This window comes from Haemaphysalis longicornis, unplaced genomic scaffold, assembly GCF_048455015.1.
Source record: "Haemaphysalis longicornis isolate Haplotype H1 unplaced genomic scaffold, Haemaphysalis longicornis Haplotype H1 scaffold_3, whole genome shotgun sequence".
NCBI classification, from domain to species: domain Eukaryota; kingdom Metazoa; phylum Arthropoda; class Arachnida; order Ixodida; family Ixodidae; genus Haemaphysalis; species Haemaphysalis longicornis.
Genome location: NW_027526335.1, coordinates 158026689 through 158044836, shown reverse-complemented (window position 1 = coordinate 158044836; position 18148 = coordinate 158026689). Strand labels below are relative to the sequence as shown.

The following is an 18148-nucleotide window of genomic DNA, read 5'->3' as shown; positions in this document are numbered from 1 at the left end:
AGACGACGTCACGTAATATAAACAGCTAGCAGGAACGTATACGTTACAAATTTGCAACTTCAGCCTGCGTAAATGTGACTTGATGTTACGTAACAGCTTTAAAATGGCGGCTGCCGTCGGCGTGAAACACAGCAAGTAATTTCACCAACCTTAGGCTCCGTTAAATCACCGTTAGTTTCCAACATGCTCTAGTTTCGCAATTCGCGTGGTTTAGAAATGTCTCCTAGCAAAAGAAATATTAGTTTTTTTACTATTTACAAGTAACCAGTAACCGAGCACAAATATAACGCCCCGTTTTTTGCTTAAACATTTATCAATATATCCTAATTGTTTAATTCCCGTAACGGTAACACAAGAAGGCCGTACGATCCTCTTAATTACAAAGAACCCAGTGCATTCCATTTGTCCTTTCTCCGTTACCAGGCGTAACGTTTCGCTGTCCTTAACGCGTAATACAACCGATGATTCGCGGCCGCTTTATTGTCTAGTCACGCCAGAAACTTGTAACATAGCTGCAGGCGGTGGCGCGGCAGAGGTGACGGCCGGGAAGTTGATAACGCAGCAAACAGCTTGCAAGATAACATTGAAGCAGAGAGCTCAACCATGCCACTAAAAGCAAGTGAACGGAAATATATAGATACTGTAAAGATAGAGTTTCTCATATTCCCAATCTTAACACACGCCTTTCCTTTGCTCTTGGACCAACGTTACTTCATCGCTTTGTGATGTTGACGCCACGCGAATTTTAACCTAAAAAATGTGTTTGACTTGCCAGCCCGAGCTGGCGTCCTGATGTTTCAAATGCATGACAAAACCTTTGACATCTTTTATTCAGAATAGCAGATACCTTGTTCGCAAACTTCGTCAGCTAATCGTCCAATTACCCTGTATGTCGTCAGAGCTGCACGTGCACATATCACTGATTGCTTATGTTTTGCTTAAGCAAAAGCCTGGCGAATTCAGCAATAATTCCCATAGTCAAAAATAGGGCCCCGGATCGCTTGCAGTGGCAATTTAGATCATCGCCCTATATTTTAAGCAAATCGAACACACACGTGCCGAGCCAGCTACAAAAAGCAAATAGCCTAGTTGGCCAGGTTTATTTGGCCTATGCCCTACGGCTCACCTGCTGAGAGAAAATTAGAAAGCATGCTACAAAAAGGAAGGCGCCTCTTTTATGCTAGCAGATACTTTCCTGTCGCTGCGTTTTGAGGCGCGTTCCAGTTTCTCTACTCGCTGATGTTACTTTAGTGCACGTGTGTACATAATTAGGTGTTGGGCTTGTTTGTTGCCCCGATATGCCGAATGCAAGGGGTCAGGGACTCAGTCATGTACGGATCATTTTGTTCCTGGTCCTTTAGTTCCCTGTATTTAGGAAACTGATAAAGTTAATAAATACAAAATGAAGTATTCTCCCACTAACGCGTAAGACTTGAAGGTAGCGAAGCTGTACCTTCACGACCCTCACGACGGTTCAAGTCCACTATTGCAGCCAATTTGCTCCTTCGCTGCCACAGCGATCTTTACTTCATCATTGTTACTATAAGCTTCCTTCATTTTTTGGAAGGAATAATCATTGAACATTACTTGGAGGGGCGTATGCTATGACGTGTATTTCTTGTTCGGAACAAGTATTGCCACGATTACGGCGAACGCGGGAGTTTTTTCGGGGGCCAATCTTCACCAACCTCCTAAAGTGGGCATTCCTGTGTAAAAAACGGGCCTGGGGCACGCTGCGCGGTCGAAGCGAGGCACAAACACACGAGCGCTTGGCATTTTCTTGGATTTGCTATCTGCGGGGAGGCGGCATCGAAGCCCGCAATCACATGCGCACGCTCAACAATGTCTGGGTATTTTTAACTACGGCCACGAAAAATTACAATTTGCTAAACAGGTTCGCTGTTTAAAAAAACCAGCACCACCTGCTGATAGTGGGGCAACCCCAATCGAAGTCAATGTTGTAGAGGTAAATGCTGTGTCATTTCATGTTACATATATTCAGCGTAGTTACAGATCGTTTAAATAAGACCTCTGGTTTGCTTAACAAACGTTTTGTGTAAACCATTAGCGTTGCGTCGGTTCTACTTATAGTTTTCTTATGAGGAATGTGTGCCAGTAAAGTCGTTAAGAAATTTTAAATGAACAAGGAAGGCTTTCTAGGATTGTAAGAACGCGGTTTTGGAGTTATCATGAAGGAGTGAAGTCGAGGAAAGACACAAAGGAGTTATATAGGTAGAGAGGACAGAAGACCTGTATAGAATAGTAATACAGGATACACATATACACGATCCATGTATTAGAGGTGGTAGCCTGAAATATTGACTAATTGGTTGTGCACGAGCAAGTTGTGTGCACGCCGGTCTGTTTTCGAGCGCCTTGTGGGAGGTACATAAAACGCACAGTCATGATGCATGACCGTCGAGTACATGCATGCGTGCAATATTTCAAACAAATACGACGACGATGATGGTTGAATGTTAAGGGCGCCAAGGACTACTTGGGCAAAAAGCACAATGAGAGTTGTAAAGTAGAAATAGAATGGTAGATTATAAAATCGATGTGCAAGAGAACAAATGTACACTCAATCAAAGACTATGGGTGGCTGCTGTAGAAGGCCAGGTTGTGAATATGAGTGGCATGAAATGAGGTGTACATATTTACATCCAGATAAATAGTTAAAAAGCACTTGGACAGAAAACATAGGAACGTCAAACAAAAAGAGCGATGAGTTTATCTTGTTTGTAGAGCTGGGAGAAGTGTTTGTGTCATGTTCTCTATTGTGCCTTACATTGAATTAGAATGTGGATTACGTATAGTGTTCTTCAAACCTGCGGCAAAAAAAAGAAATTTCATCTAACACGGCTGCTGATAATATTACACTGTTTATTCTCTCAGAAATTAGGCTTTAAATTTTTTACGCGCGCACTTGAGTTTCTTTTGTCCTGCGGGCCACCATCGATAGACAGAATTCTGCGCTCTGAAGGAAACATTGCATCCTGATCCCACCGAGCTGTCAGGCAGGCAATGCTATTTAAGGGCGGTGTCAGATCATGCCATTTACAAAAGAGAATTTACAATAAACCAGCCAAATCCAAACTATATACAAAACGATACCATGATTTGTGTAAAGCGCGTTTTACTGCTAAGCAGTATGTGTCTCACCACCGAGTTTTTCTTACTGTGGGGCCAATTTACTCGGGTCTGGTACGGGGCTTCTCGTTACCTTCGCCGACCCGTCTTTCACACTGGTTATCACAATGGTTATTCGTCCCGCCACCAACAATGTTTGTTTCACAAGCTGCGCAGTCGGCTGACAGCGGCCGTAGCGCCATATTCAAATGACTGCTGAGAATCAACAGCGGCGCGATTGGGTGTAAAAAAGCCCAAAAGCCACCGTCGCCGCCGAGAGTGTAGCCGCGGCAGATGCCGCTCCAAATTCCACCTCGGCCACTAGCTGCTGGTCCATGCCGGTTGAAAGCAACTTGCCCAGTTGCAACACCGGCTTGAGCACAGAATTCTTCTTTAGTTTGAAAGCCATTCCGAGCGGAAATTGTCGCGGCAGTGACCCTCGTTCACCAGCTCGTCATGGTTCTTTTGGAGAAAGAATATTAATAGATTTTTGCCTGGCCGTATAGAAAGACTTTCCCTCTCGCTTCGCGGTGTATTTTGTGCCTAATTATGCGCCCATCCCCGGTTGCCGGTTTAGGCATGCACAGTTTAAGGATGGAGGGAGGGGGCATGCACGTACAATAGTGCTTAATGGCACTACCGATGACACCCGTTGTGGTGGAGGGGAAATTTAAACGTGGGAGTATCATGGCTCAATGCGACCTGTCTGCTGTCCCCTGCAAGCGAGTGGGTTGGATCTAGCTTGATGTGTTCCGTAGTGAATAAGATTCGTACGAATGGGCAGCGAAAGGGACATGCACGTACGTGTCCGCTAGAAAAAAGGTCGAGGCTTTCGAAGTGCTAACTCGCTATGGGATGGACGCGTGTCGTTCGCTTGGAGGAGGAAGAGCGGAAACTGAAGAAGCGTCAGGCCGAACAGAAGCGGGAATGGTGGCGAAAACAACGGAAAGCCGATGCCACCGCTGCCGCCGGCCGCCTCAACTTCCACCTGGTCCAGTAGCTGCGTATTCCTCCACAATGAACAGCACCTGGCACGGTTGGAACGACAACGTGGGTCAATATCACTTGTTCAACTTAAAGGGCATTCAGAGCGACAATTTCGACAGTGTCTTTCACTTCTGAGCACCCGCTCATGACGAGCTGCCGGTTTTCGCGTGCACGGGTTGGGAGTGGAGAGAGTGAGGGGGACGGCACGCGAAGCTAGAGTTTTCATGCACTAACTGATTACTTGTCCATTGTGTCGGCTTGAGGTTTAAACGTGGCCGTCAAACAGCCCAATGCGACAGGTCCGGCGACCTCGGTGGTAGACTGGATTGCGATGGCGTGTTACACAACGAGTAAAACGCCGACGACGCGGGAGAGAATGAGACAGCTCTATGTTGGTCCACTGGGGTAATCGTCGGGTCTTTGCAAATTTCATTCAGGTAATTGGCTAGGAAGTATGGTCAGTCGTAAATTGCAAACCAACGTGTTTTGTTTCGTGCACAACGTCGAGGGCGTGCAGCGTAGCAGGTCATCAGTTTTTACCGAGTGAAGGGTCACTAATGTTTTTACTATTAATAAGGAGCAAAATATTTACAACTCATTTGATGCCACTCATAATCACAACCTGGCCTACTACAGGAGCCATCCAATTGTCTTTGATTGAGGATACGTTCGTTCTTGCTCATCGATTTTTGTATCTACCTTTTCATTTCTATTTTGTAACCACTGCCTCAACACTTTTAGCCCTACTTGTCATTGTGGCAATAACATCCAACCATCATCGTCATCACATTTGTTTTTAATAAAGCTGGCACGGGCGTTCTAAGTGGTGGTGCAAGATAACTGTGCGCTGGTTCTGCCTCCCACAAACCGCTCGAAAACAGACAAGCTGGCACACAACTTGCACGTGCATAACAATTTAGCTAAAATCATGGGCTACCGCCTCTAAGACATGGATCGTGTATATGTGACTCATGTATGGGTATTCTATACAGGAGTTGTATGCTTTCTATCTATATAATTCCTGCGTGTCTTTTGTCTTTCTTAACTCTATTATGGTAACTACCAAGCTGCGTTTTTCCAATCCTACAAAACATCCCTTTTTCCTTAAAATCTATTCTAAATGGCTTTCAATTAAGGATACAGCTTTATTGGCACACATCTCTCATACGAAAACTATAACTAGAACTAAAGGAATACTGACGATTTAAACAATGTGTTTGTTAAGCATAATAGGCGTCTGACATAAACGATCTGTCACTACACTGAATATATGTAACCCAAAACGACACATCATTGTCCCGTTCAATATAGATTTGGATTGGCGCAGCCCCACTATCACCTGACGGTGATGCTGTTCTTAAACAGCGAAGCTGTTTACCAAATTGTAATTTTTCGTGAACGCAGTTAAAAATACCCAGAAATTGTTGAGCGCGCGCGCGGGATCCCGGACCTCGAAGCGACGGCCCTGCATTTGACAAAAACCAAGAAAATGAAGAGCACTCCTGTGTGCGTGCCTCCCTTCGACCGCCCAGCATCCCCTGTGCACGTGTGTCATGCCAAGGCCACCTACTAAGAGAGAGTGGCCAAAATTGCTAAAAAAAAAACTCCAGTGTTCGTCATAATTGTGGCAACTCTTGTTCGGAACAAGAAATACACGTCATAGCGTACGCTCCTCCAGGTGGTGACCAATGATTATCAGTTCCAAAAAAATGAAGGAGACTTGTAGTAACAATGCTTGAGTAAAAGTTGTTGCGGCAGCAAAGAAGAAAATTGGCAGCAATTGTGGGCGTAAACCGTAGTGATGGTCGTGAAGGTTGCGTACAGCTTCGCTACCTACAAGTCTTACGCACTAGTGGGAGAATCCTACATTTATTATTTATTAACTTGATCAGTTTCTTAAATACAGGCAACTATATGGCCAAGAAAAAAAGGAGCTAAACCATACGTGACTGGGACCCTGACCCCATGCATTTCGCATGTCGGGTAACAAACAAGCCGAACACCTACTTATCTACACACCTGCAGTACATTATCAGCAGCGAGTAGAGAAACTGGAACGCGCCTCAAAACGCAGCGACCGGAAAGTATCTGCCAGCATAAAAGAGGCTCCTTCCTTTTTGTAGCGTTCTTTTGAATATTTCGCTCTGCATATGAGCGGTTGTGCACATGTCCAATGAACCTGGCGGACGACGCGATTTGCTTTTTGTAGCTGGCTCGGCACGTGTGTGTTCGATTTGCTTAAAATATAGGGCGACGATCTAAAGCGGCATAGATGGCGACCCGGGGCCCTTTTCTTGACTATGTGAATTATCAGTGAAATCGCCAAGCTTTTGCGTAAGCGAATGATAAGCAATCAGTGATGTGTCCACGTACAGCTCTGACGACATGCAGCGTAATTGGACGCTTATGTTGCAAAGTTCCCTAACAAGCTATCTGTATTGTGGATAAAAGATGTAAAAACTTTTGGCATGCATTTTATAGATAAGAACGGTAGCTGGGGCTGGCAAGAGGAACGCAATTTTTAGGGCTAAAATTGCCGCGGAGTCAACATCACAAAGCGATCAAGTAAAGTTGGTCCAAAAGCAAGCGAAATGCGTGTGTTAAGGTGAAGCCCATGAGAAATATTTCTTTGCCGTCTCTATTTATTTTCTTTCAGTCGCTTCTAATGGCATGGTTAAACTCTCTGATTCAATTTATTGATAACACCTCAAGGACCCCAGTCAAGGGGTGTTACATGATGGGGTAGACTGTTCACAAACAGGTGATTTGTTGGATTGCTTCCTTGAAATGGGCGATGCAGGAGTGGTGCACGATGTCAGCAGGAAGATCGTTCTATTCCGGTCAACGCATAAATGTTGGCTGGTTAGTACAAACTGCGAAACGTGGTTAAGTAGCGCGGTAAAGATGGGACAATATTGGTGCAACATAGGTGTTGTTTATAAAGTGGCTCTATGTTGTGGTAAATGCTATATAGGACAGACTGGTAGGTGCATAATGATAGGCTCCGAGAGCACCGTACAGCTGTCCAAGTGCTTGCTGCGGGGGGCCATTTAGCTGAATATTGTCACCGCTGCCTGCGCGTTCCACACTGTATACCACGTTTTCAGAATACACTGATATTGCGCTGTATCAAGGACCGAGCCAGCCGTGAATTGTTTGAAGCGTACTGCATCATGAAAGCTGGTGATAACTGTGTAAACACGCCATCTATAAGTTTTTAAGAAAGAAGTAGATTATCTGAATGTGAACTTGCCACGCGCGTAACAATATGCACCACTTGAGGTCGTCGTCATTTTTTCTTCGTGCTTTGACCATGTTCACGCATGCGTTGTTCCGGTATATCTTCCTATGTGTGTAGTAAAAATTTCAGTTGATGTCTAGCGCTAGTCCTGTGTGGTCGCTACTTATTGTCCTGTCTTTACCGCGCTACTTACCCATCCTTCACATTCAGTTCCGTTGATGTTTTTACAAAAAACAAAGAGTGATAGGCAGTGGTATGTGCACGGGGCGGATAAACAGCTTTGGAGTGGCTGATGCGGCGTGAAAGACGATGAGCTGGAACAAGAACATGGTTTTGGTGCAATGCACGATAAAATTTAACGAACAAACACAGTTTTGAAATTTAGCTTGAGATTTTAGTCCGGTGACGCTGGCATGATAGGAGTAGTCCGAATAAATGAATCTGGCTGCGCGATTTCGGATGGATTCAAGTGTTTTAATAAGAGGAATTTGATGAGGATCACAGATAGCACATGCATATTCTGGTTTCGGGCGCAGTAGTGTTAGATAGGTTAACAGTTTAACAGAAGGTGGGGTAGACATCAGTTTCTTCGGAGATAGCAAAGAACGCGGTTGGCATCATTCGTAATGTTCATTATGTTGGATGACCAGATCAGATCGGAAGTTGTCATTCCGACGTATTTACATAGATTAACTGCTGTTATTTTATAATCAGGCCTCAAATCTTGAAATAACAATATGCTTGGTTCCGGGGCACTGTGGAATTGTTGGCAATGAGGCCGCCGATCAAATGGCTGCTTCTGCGGCCCTCATGAATAAAGTGACAAAACAACAGTACCTTACACTGACCTCAAGACACACACCAGAAAACAGCTTCGTAACACATGGGAATCACAATGGAGTCAACAAATAGACAGCAAACTACACGTAATAAAAACACAATTAAGACGCTATGCAACTGACTCACACAACCGACACACTTAAGCCACCTTGGCTTGACTACGGTTAGGCCAAACAAATGTAACGCACTCCCACCTGCTCACTGGATCTTCGACACCCACGTGTGGCAGGTGTAAGGAGGGCTTATTCGTAGTTACCATCCTAATCACTCGCAAGGCACTTGACACAACACGACACAAACATTTCCCTGAACTGTACAGAAGACACATTTCACTGCACCCATCGAACTTTTTAGCCGACACAAAAAAGACAACTGCGCACTTTCCACACCGCTGAATGGCTGAACTCTTTCGTGGCACATGAATGCGTACTTTCAACGATTACACGGGAGCACCTTTCAATGGGGCGATAAAAAAGCAGCGCCATAACATGACCACCGGAGCTCCACTACCATGTACCGAAGCGAGCGGGGAATGAAAGCACAAGATAAGGGACTGTATACGTCATGCGAGCTATAAGCAGTAAAGTACATGTCTATTCAGCCGCATGGAACTTAGTTTTGACAAAACAACTTGTTATGGCTAATATTTGATACTATTAGTCCAAACATATCCGGTGCACCTCTACAAAAAAACGTGTCTGTACCAGATGATGTGCAGTGCGTCGCCATATATGACTAGCATGGGCGGGAGGCTACATATATTCTGCTATGTAGGACAGGTACGAACAACTTAAATTTCTCTATATCTCTCTTTGCGACATGTACGAGCTCTTAAAAGTTCTGTATAATGCGACGAACGAGAAGCACTAGCGCAAAGCTCCTATATATCACAATAGAGTTCCGTTACCACAATAGCAGTTCCTGAAACGTTATTTACGTGTTGACCTAACAGGGTATAGCTTCTTATAAGATTTGTAGAGATCCGCTGTTCCCCAAATGCTGGAATAGAATAGTCTATACATACTCAGAAAAATATTCAGGACCCGCTCAACCCCACAATCATTAAGTGTAGACTTTTATTAAACATGTTTCGCCTGGTTCAAGCAATTTTGTGTGACGTATAGGGTAATTTGTAAATGCATTCTCTAGTTTGAGGCATCTAGAACTTGGCTAAAAAAAATAACAAGAATAACTAAAGAGCCACAAGTTGCTGTCGGGCTTGCCCGGAATTTAACGTATCAAACGAAGAAACATTTCTCATAAGAAGGTGAAACGGAAGCAGGAAATTTTATGTGTAAGCCTGGAATACATGGAATATGAGAGGCCCACTTATTTTAGGGCAAGTAAAAGCAAAGGCCGCCAGGAATGCAGCTTCACTAATGTTGGCCATTCAAATTCGCTCTAACAATGGTATAGAAGTGCTCAGAGACCATACATACTACAGAGAACAACTACTGCGCCTTCCTCGAGTATTCTGTTATAGACGGAAGTTTTCTGCAAATACGAACATAACATTTCAGGCAGTGCAAGGAGAAAAAATTCGCTCCTAGCTATCCGTCATTCGCAATTACCTTCCTTACTATGCAAGTGATTAAAAATTACTAATCGTATCCCATTGGTGACAAAGCATGCCCGAGAAGAATTTTTTCTCTTTCAGCCGTCAAACAAGCAGCGTATACAGCTTTGGTGAGCATCAGTGATTTTTGCTTGAAAAAAAGCGGCCGTCACAAAAAAGCGCAGAGTGGTTGCTGTAGAGCATACTTCGAATTGTCGTTTCCGTGCAGCAAGTGGCTGCTTTGTTCTGAACGGGCTTCCTACACCAACACACGTACAACTTTGTTCACTGTATTGTTTGCGTAGCGGTAATTTAGTAAGGAGGATTTATTCTTCACGCATGACCTTGTTATTTTTTTTATTTTGCCCACCGTTCATACACTCTGTAGCGACGTTCGCTAAAGTATTGTTGGTGAGTTTCTGTTGGGAGGTAATGGAAATGTTTTTTGGCAGATGATCTTCGCTACCAAGCAGAAAACAGTGACAGCACTCATATCCTCACCGAAGTCGAGTGGACAGAAAAGGTGTCCAAAGCGACCGCCTCTCTAAAGATGAAGGTATGCTCGCCGACAACAAAACTTCAAGCCGTCATCTCCAGAAACGACGTTCTGCGTATTTTGTTTTAAAACATAGTGGATACAGGTCGGAATCGGCATAATGGAATGTATCAATGTAAAGGTATTCAATACCCCCTCACGGTTGCCAACGATTACCCTGATGTTATTTCATTTATGTTTTTAGAAAAAGCTGACTTTAATTTGTGGCAGATGCTGCTAACAGGTTGTTTTGGGACTTATTGAGCAAGTAATTTTTGTTGCTGAAGTATTTAGGGCTGTTTGGTAAAAGCAGACATTGAAAACTAGTGTTTTCTAGTCTGCGCACGATGGATACGAGTACATGTACCCGCTCATCAACACTGATTACAAGGACAACATTTTCGTGAGGAAAAAATAGCCGCTAAAATAGCGAGCAAGAGCGGACGACTCAGTTGCCCGATTGCAGACTGCGTGGGTGAATAGAATTATTAGTAAAAAACTACTTTTTGCAGAAACGTAAAGAAGGCGTCATTTTCTGGACAGGCTTTTACGAAAGAAAGGAATGTTTTGCATGAGGTCTCCGAGAAGCCCTGTTCTTATTATAAACGCCTAAATTTTGCAACTAGCCTACACTTACTTGTGGACTACCACGTGATATATTTCGAATAAAACCACGTCCTGAAATGTAGGGGGTGCATAAACATGTGGAGGCCATTGTTCACACGACGCCTCTCAGATCGGCGTTCAGCAGAAATGCGCACTTCGCGTTGAGGCGTTGAATTGGTGGTTTGGCCTGCCTGGCCATTCAAATTACTTAATGATTGAATGTGTTTTACAAAGAAAACTTGAACCGGTTTCTTGCGTAAAAGTCGCAATTCTGACGAACAAGTGACTGTAGGTGCTCCCATAAAAACAAGCCGGAAAGAAGCATTTCTTTTGCCGGTAACAAGTGCAAGTATTGCTTGGCAAATGAGCACAAGAAAATAGAGATATTTTAGTCTACATGCTTGGCTCGTTCTTAGTTGTGCTTCACTGTAGTAACCCCGAAATTATGTCTCATGATCCTGCTTCCTTGAAAATAAGCAAAAGTTTGTAATGTAAGTCAAGCCAGACACGGAGCCACATTTGCTGATGGAATGTTTTAGAGCAATATTCATCAAACGTTCTGTCTGATTTGTTTACCATTTCAATGTTGTGCCTCAAACAATATCCACGAACTCATTGTTTAAAGTACTTATGTATGATAGCAGCGGTACATTTAGACGCTAAATATTTCTCGTTTATATGTGCAGTTTACGCCACTGTCAGATTTTTTGATAGAAAGAAGGCAACTAACAAATTGTTCGCAACCTGTCCAACAATCCGGCCATGAAAATCTTCTGTAAGATATTCCTCTAGCCTATTTTGTCACCATGATTTATAAATTGAGGTACATTTAGAACGCCGCACACATGTGGCTTTGAAAAAATAGATCAGGCTAATTTTACTCACCCAAATCATTTAGCAGCTCATCAGACGTGCTTCGGAAAGAGCAAGTAGTAAGTGAAAGTTACAAAAGCGTGTAAACCGCACTTCGAATGCTGAAATATATACTTAGTTAGAGGTTTCAAAAACCAGTAAACAACTAAAAAGAGAATGACTTCTTAGAAAATAAGCAATGTCGGGTGCAAAAAGCATTCCCTCTTCCGCACAATTCCCTAGAACTGTGCGTCAAAATGTCATCAAGCAAAATTAAATAATTTTCGTTTTGAAGATGAACAGTACTGTTTCTTGCCAAAATTTACCGTTTTTATATAACAGCTATATCACATGTATCGCTAGTAGGTCATTCATATCGCTAGATAAAACCTTACAGTTCTGTTTGTGATGAAGGACCCCGCTAGCACCTCGCGCTAGACATTCGTACGGAGCGACGACATAAGGTGCGGAACTTCGAGGAGATATATTCTGATTAGCAGAAAAACAATGAGATCATGCACAAAGGGATCGCACAAGGGGAAAGGCAGCCGGAGACGTTGAAAGCGTACACAGTCACGTGATACTGAGATAGTGTTCGCTGATCAAAAACACAGTCAAAGCAGGGATCGCCTCAGCACGTTCGAAGTCCGGCGTCGGTCGCACTATATAGCCATGTCGGTGACGTGAGCTGAATTGGCTCGCGGAGAGCGCTTGTACTTGCTTTGGCGCCTCCGGCCTACGCCGCGAGGAGTGACCGCTGGCCCGTGGACGTGACGCGGGGGTCGCTTAACGACGTGCGGCCTGGTGCACTTGCCGGGTAGCACACACCCCACGCCAGGCCTCGGGTGCTTGGTGCGGACCCGGGTCTCCGCTCGGGCCTATGCCGCGAACCCTCCGGAGACCACGCACGGGATGGCCAGGGCTTCCCGGAACACCTCGAAAGAGCCACCAGAACGGGCGCGGGGCCCGGGAAAGGTGAAGCTCTGGCCGTCAGAATCCAGGAGCCGGGCACACCACGCAACAAACCTGACTTGCGAGATTGGTGATGATGATGATGTCCTCAAAGATTTTGACACGTAACCACAAGGGGGGATTGTTAGGGTAAATCGGTTGTTGCAATACGTGGGGACTTTAAAATACGAAGTTATTTCTGGAAAGAGGCTGTAAAGGGAAACTTAGTTATGAATAGAGCCCGAATTAACCATTAATTATCACCCTTCAGCAATTCAAACGACCTTGAAGCAGAAACAAAATTTTGAATGCACTTAGATATATTCCTTTCTGCAAACCCCAAATTTCATGCACCAATAGATAATATAAGTGGAATCGAAAAAGTCAACCACAAACGCTCAATTTGGCCTTTCAGAGGCAGTTGTCCTGTTCAGAAACGGCGGCAGTCGAAAAAAAATGTTCGATTGTTTCAGGGACCTGGCACCGCACACATAGTTCCGTAGGTTAAAGTCCTGATCTGAACAGATAAAAATTAAGCCTTGAAACCCTGCAACGCAGCTCGGTCCAGCACCAGAAACCCGAGTGGACGCCGTTTTTCCTGTTCATCTTTCTCCGTAGAGGCACACCGCTCGTCCTTCTTCGCTTGTGGTCAACCCCACACCACCAGGCTCCGGCACCGTGCATCACCACACGGTTATCATACACTCTTTCTAGAAAAGAGGTGCCGTCTGGGTTGCCCTGAAAAACCACGCGTCGAATTCTTAGCTTTTATTTTCATTCTCGGGAACATGCATCACACATCTAAAATACCGCTTGTTTTCGATATAAAAAATAGGCAATGGAAGAGAGGAAACTGAACTTACAAACGTGCAGTTTGTTTGATCAGGTATTGAGAAGTTTCAGTGCGAATGGATCCTGTTTTCTTAACCTTCTTTTTAAGTTTTCGTTATTTCTTCCCCCCGATGATGTGAATTAATACCAGTTTAGCGTTCAAGTGCCTTTGTATCCGTAAATGTGGTTTTCTCGAAGATCAAAGGCTTAATGCATACTTCGTCCTTTTACCTATTTATTATTGGCATTTCCAACGTAATTTTGTGTTTTTTTTGTGTCTGGTTTTTTGGGGAGATGTATACGATGCGTATTTTTGATTTTGTCAGATCAGTTTTGGGGAAGTTATATTTCTCTAATTTTCCTATATTTGGTTTTCAAGATTCTATGCGACAAATTATCTCCATTTACGGCATTTTAACAATTACAGGTGTTACTTCCACCAAATATGCAGTTTTGTGGAAATGCAGGGCGTTAGACGGTCTGCCCCTTTCGCTATCTTTTTATTTTTATTTTGAACATTTCTTCCGGATATTTTTTGTTCTTTCTTAGGTCTTCAGAAGAGATCGATAAGACGCATCTCTTATTTTCTGATAACATTTTTTGGAAAATTTAATCTTTTTTTATTTCTCCCGTTTTTTTTTTGTTTTTCAGTATTATTGCGGGCAAATTATCTCCATTTAGGCTAGTATGACGGTTGAAGGTGTTACTTCCGCAAAATCTGATTTTGTGTGGAGATGCACAGACTTACAAGTTTTGCTATTTTGGTAAATTTATAATTCTTATTTTGATTGCTTTTTGCAGGATTTTTTTTAGTTTATTCGGTTTTGGGAGTAAGATTATACGGTGCATACTTTTCACTTTGTCAAAATATTTTTTTTCCAAATATTCCTTATTTAGATTTCTTCTATTTGTTTAGTTGTTAAAAATTCTGCGACAAATGTTCTCTGTTTAGGATATTATGAAAATTAAACCTGTTACTTCCGCAAATCTCCATTTTTGTGGAAATGCAAGGCGAACACGGTGCTTCATTGGCGCTATTGTTTTATTCGTATTTGGAACGCTTTATTGCGGACTTTTCACGTTTATTCTTCGGGTTTGGGGGGATGTTCGAGATGAAATTTTTTTTTTATTTTGACATAACATTGTTTGCGAAAGATTTATTTTTTCTATTTTTTTTCCTTTTGTATTTCAAAATTATGACTTACAAACAATCTATATGAACGTATTCTAAGAAATAAACTTGTTACTTCGACAAAATATGCGTTTTTGTGGAAATGCATGGCGTTACGGAATACAGGCTCTGGAGGTACTCGGCAATGAAGGCTACGCGCTAAAACAAAGGTGTAACTTATAAGCAGGATATTGCACAGAATGAGCAGTTCTGGGGTACCTATGACCTGCACATAGGTGCGCTATAAATATATGAGATTTTAGAATCTTGCGCGCATTCTAGAATCAGTGAATGAGTTAATGAGTGATTGAGTGAGTGAGTGAGTGAGTGAGTGAGTGAGTGAGTGAGTGAGTGAGTGAGTGAGTGAGTGAGTGAGTGAGTGAGTGAGTGAGTGAGTGAGTGAGTGAGTGAGTGAGTGAGTGAGTGAGTGAGTGAGTGAGTGAGTGAGTGAGTGAGTGAGTGAGTGAGTGGGTGAGTGAGTGAGTGAGTGAGTACGACTTCATTGAAAGAAAAGATTTTGTGGGGCGAGTCCTGCGCGCATGCCGCCATTAGAGAGAACTGCCTTCTCAGCCTGTTGGACTAGCTCCGGTGGTCCACTTGGGCAAATGGGCGCGAGTTCTCTCACCTTCTTCCCAACAAAAATTTGACATATTGTTGATGTCGTTGTTATTTTAAAATTGCCTTACATGTTGTAAATCGTTGTTGGCCGCGCAGTGAATGTCCGCACACACAAAAAAAGAAGTGGGTGAGTACGGCCGGAGCCTTGCACGGGTTTGAACATTTAGGTCAAAAATTAGGAGAAGTGTTTTCAAAGGACATGGTAAGTCTGTCAGAAACGAGGGAATAGTCTTTAGCATAGCCTGTTGTGTTTTGTGATTACTCTCATGCGAAGCGGTTGTACGTTGGGTTTTTTCTTTACACCTGCCGGTCATCACCTTGTGACTTCGCAAAGAAGGCGTAGGCCACCTGGTTTCCGCAAAGATAGAAAGAGAGAGAGAGAGAGAGAGAGAAACCTTTTTGTGCCGAGGCTTTGTCCTAGCGAGTGTTCCTTAGGTGAGGAAGGTAGGGCCTAGATGACAGGTGTACATCTCTTTGGTCGGTGTTTCAGGATGTGGTGTAGAGCGACCTCAAAGCTTGTTTGTAAGGTTATAGTTTACAGGGGATATTTACCCGGCTTTTAGTACGTGCAACTTTCTGTGCAGTGAGCAGTGCGCGGGCAATACTTCACGCACATGCTTCGTTAGGCGCTATATAGATTCCCGATGCACATTTCTATGCATCTGCATTTCCGCACTGTGCTCCGCTGAATGTGCGTGTGTCTATATTTGTCCTGATAATCGAACCTAAGGTTCTGCCTACACGCGTTTTACATCAATATTTTTGTAGCCCTTTATTTTGTGCTTAACATGTTTACTGCATATATTGGCGACTCATATTGGTTCTTGAACAGTCTGGGCAACTTGGGATACGTCAAAGCTTCAAGCGCAAGCTGACCTTTTGTTGCTCGTTTATTGTTTCATGTCTTTCTCTGCAAATTATCGTTAACTGTATCAAGGTTTTCAATTTTTCAATCTACCATATTGCTATCCCCATAGCGAAGATTAACACCTTCCTTACGTTCTTCCTTTATTCTTGTTTTTATTTTTATGCTTCTGTTCAAGATTGTAGTGTTATGAGCAAGCAATCACGTAGAACGTGCTGCCTTACATTTCATCATACAGCGGTATAGTGTTGTACAAAATCTTTTTCTCGGACAACTGTACCAGTCAAGAGGATATTTATTGCTACAACTGATGGGCGATATGACGCAGCTCGGCGCCAGCATGGGTTTTCACCCCACGATATACTTGTGCAGGGGTTTTTCTCAATGGCGCCAGCCAACGGCTTCGTGTCAGCAGCCTCATTTCTGTCCCTGGATGAGCAAGAATTTCAAGAGTGTCCCGTCGAGGACCCGAAAAGCACCGTCATGGCGGTGTACTATACGTCAGGGAGCACGGGCACGCCCAAAGGAGTCGAGATCACGCATTACAACTTCGTCAGTTGCTTCTACACTCTCAGGTAGTTGTTTTATATGTCACAGAAAACATCACCAGAAAATATTTATTCGCTGGGACATTGTGCAAAAAAAAAATTACGTGCTCACCTATGCCTCAGCTCCGAACAATCACCTTTCTTTATTTCTTTTTAATAAGTTCACTAGAATACATTCACCTGAAGGAGGTTATTGTGGGATTTCGTAAAAGCCAAGGCAAGGGTCTTCGTATTCAATTAAACGATATAGTAATCGCATTTTCTTACTAAGCTATTCATATTGCTCCTCGTATTCGCTTGGCAGGTCGTCCTTTTTAATCCTGTTCCTTTAAAAGGAACACGAACACAACATCATGGGAACAGGTTAAGCGCCAGGCACAACTGGAGGAAGTAAAACAGACAGGAAAAGGGCGCTTTTTTTCGCGCTAACCTGTTCCAATGATGAAGTACCAACTAGCTCGCATCGACACATTAAAACGAACAGAACAGATTACTATAAACCTGCTTGGTACCTTCGCCGCAAAAATGTCTTACACCCCTCAAACATGTTCGAAATAGTTCCTTGTGGTTTAAATTTGTATTTTACAACACTTCCTTATGCATACCATCGGGATGTAAAACTTCGATCGGCCAACCTTAAATATCCTAAAATGATTTCTCATAGGTCATTGTATGGTAAACCTTAGCTCCATCAACAACTTTGAAATCTTAATTTCCAACTCTCTATAGTACTATTGCATAAAACGCAGCAGAAAACTGAAATTGGTTTCAGCTGACTATTATATAAAGGTCCTGTTTATGTTATGCGAGCCAGGCGCTGCACAATCGATTCTCTTTGAATTTGCAATAATTTTGATACCGCTGCACCCGTCGGTTGTATTACCGTATTTACCGTAATGATCGCACTCGCGCGTTATGGTCGCACCCCTTAAATATGTCGTCCAAGTTCCGTTATTTCTATTTCGCGCGCAATGAACGCACCCTGAACTAGCCTCAGCAATATGTCGCATGAGTGCAAAGTCTAGCTGATGATGGTCGTGCGTACCTTTGTTTCTTCCCTTTCGAAGAGGACATTGATACGTTATTGCGGAAGACTTGCCGATATTACCGATAAGGGCGAGCATGCGTTCAATATTGATGACGAAGGAACTCCCACTAAGTGCAGATAATATACACACAAGCCAGAGAAAAAAAAACGCGCTTTGGTTGCTGAGTCGGCCGCCTTGTCTGCTTTGATGTCCCGCACTGTAACAGCGGCAGCCATTTAGTGGTCGAACTGTTGTCACCTCGCAGGAAACTCGCACCGGCGCGTTGGGTAAATAATTACAACAAGGCCTTTTGCGTCATTTTGCAAAGCGGCTGGAGGCAGTCTGCGGGGTTTTGCTATGTTTCTATTTATTTTTTATATTATGGTCGTAG

The 18148-nt window shown here is 43.4% G+C and overlaps 1 protein-coding gene across 2 annotated transcripts in view; it reads left to right on the top strand.

Moving 5' to 3' along the window:
- LOC144173483 (uncharacterized) overlaps positions 1-18148 on the top strand; it is an 83523-nt gene that overhangs the window by 18079 nt on the left and 47296 nt on the right. For both annotated transcript variants that reach the window (XM_077701889.1, XM_077701888.1), the window contains exons 4-5: positions 10205-10308; positions 16554-16756. In XM_077701889.1, coding sequence (XP_077558015.1) covers positions 10205-10308; positions 16554-16756 — 307 coding nt within the window. The remainder of the gene's footprint in view (positions 1-10204; positions 10309-16553; positions 16757-18148) is intronic.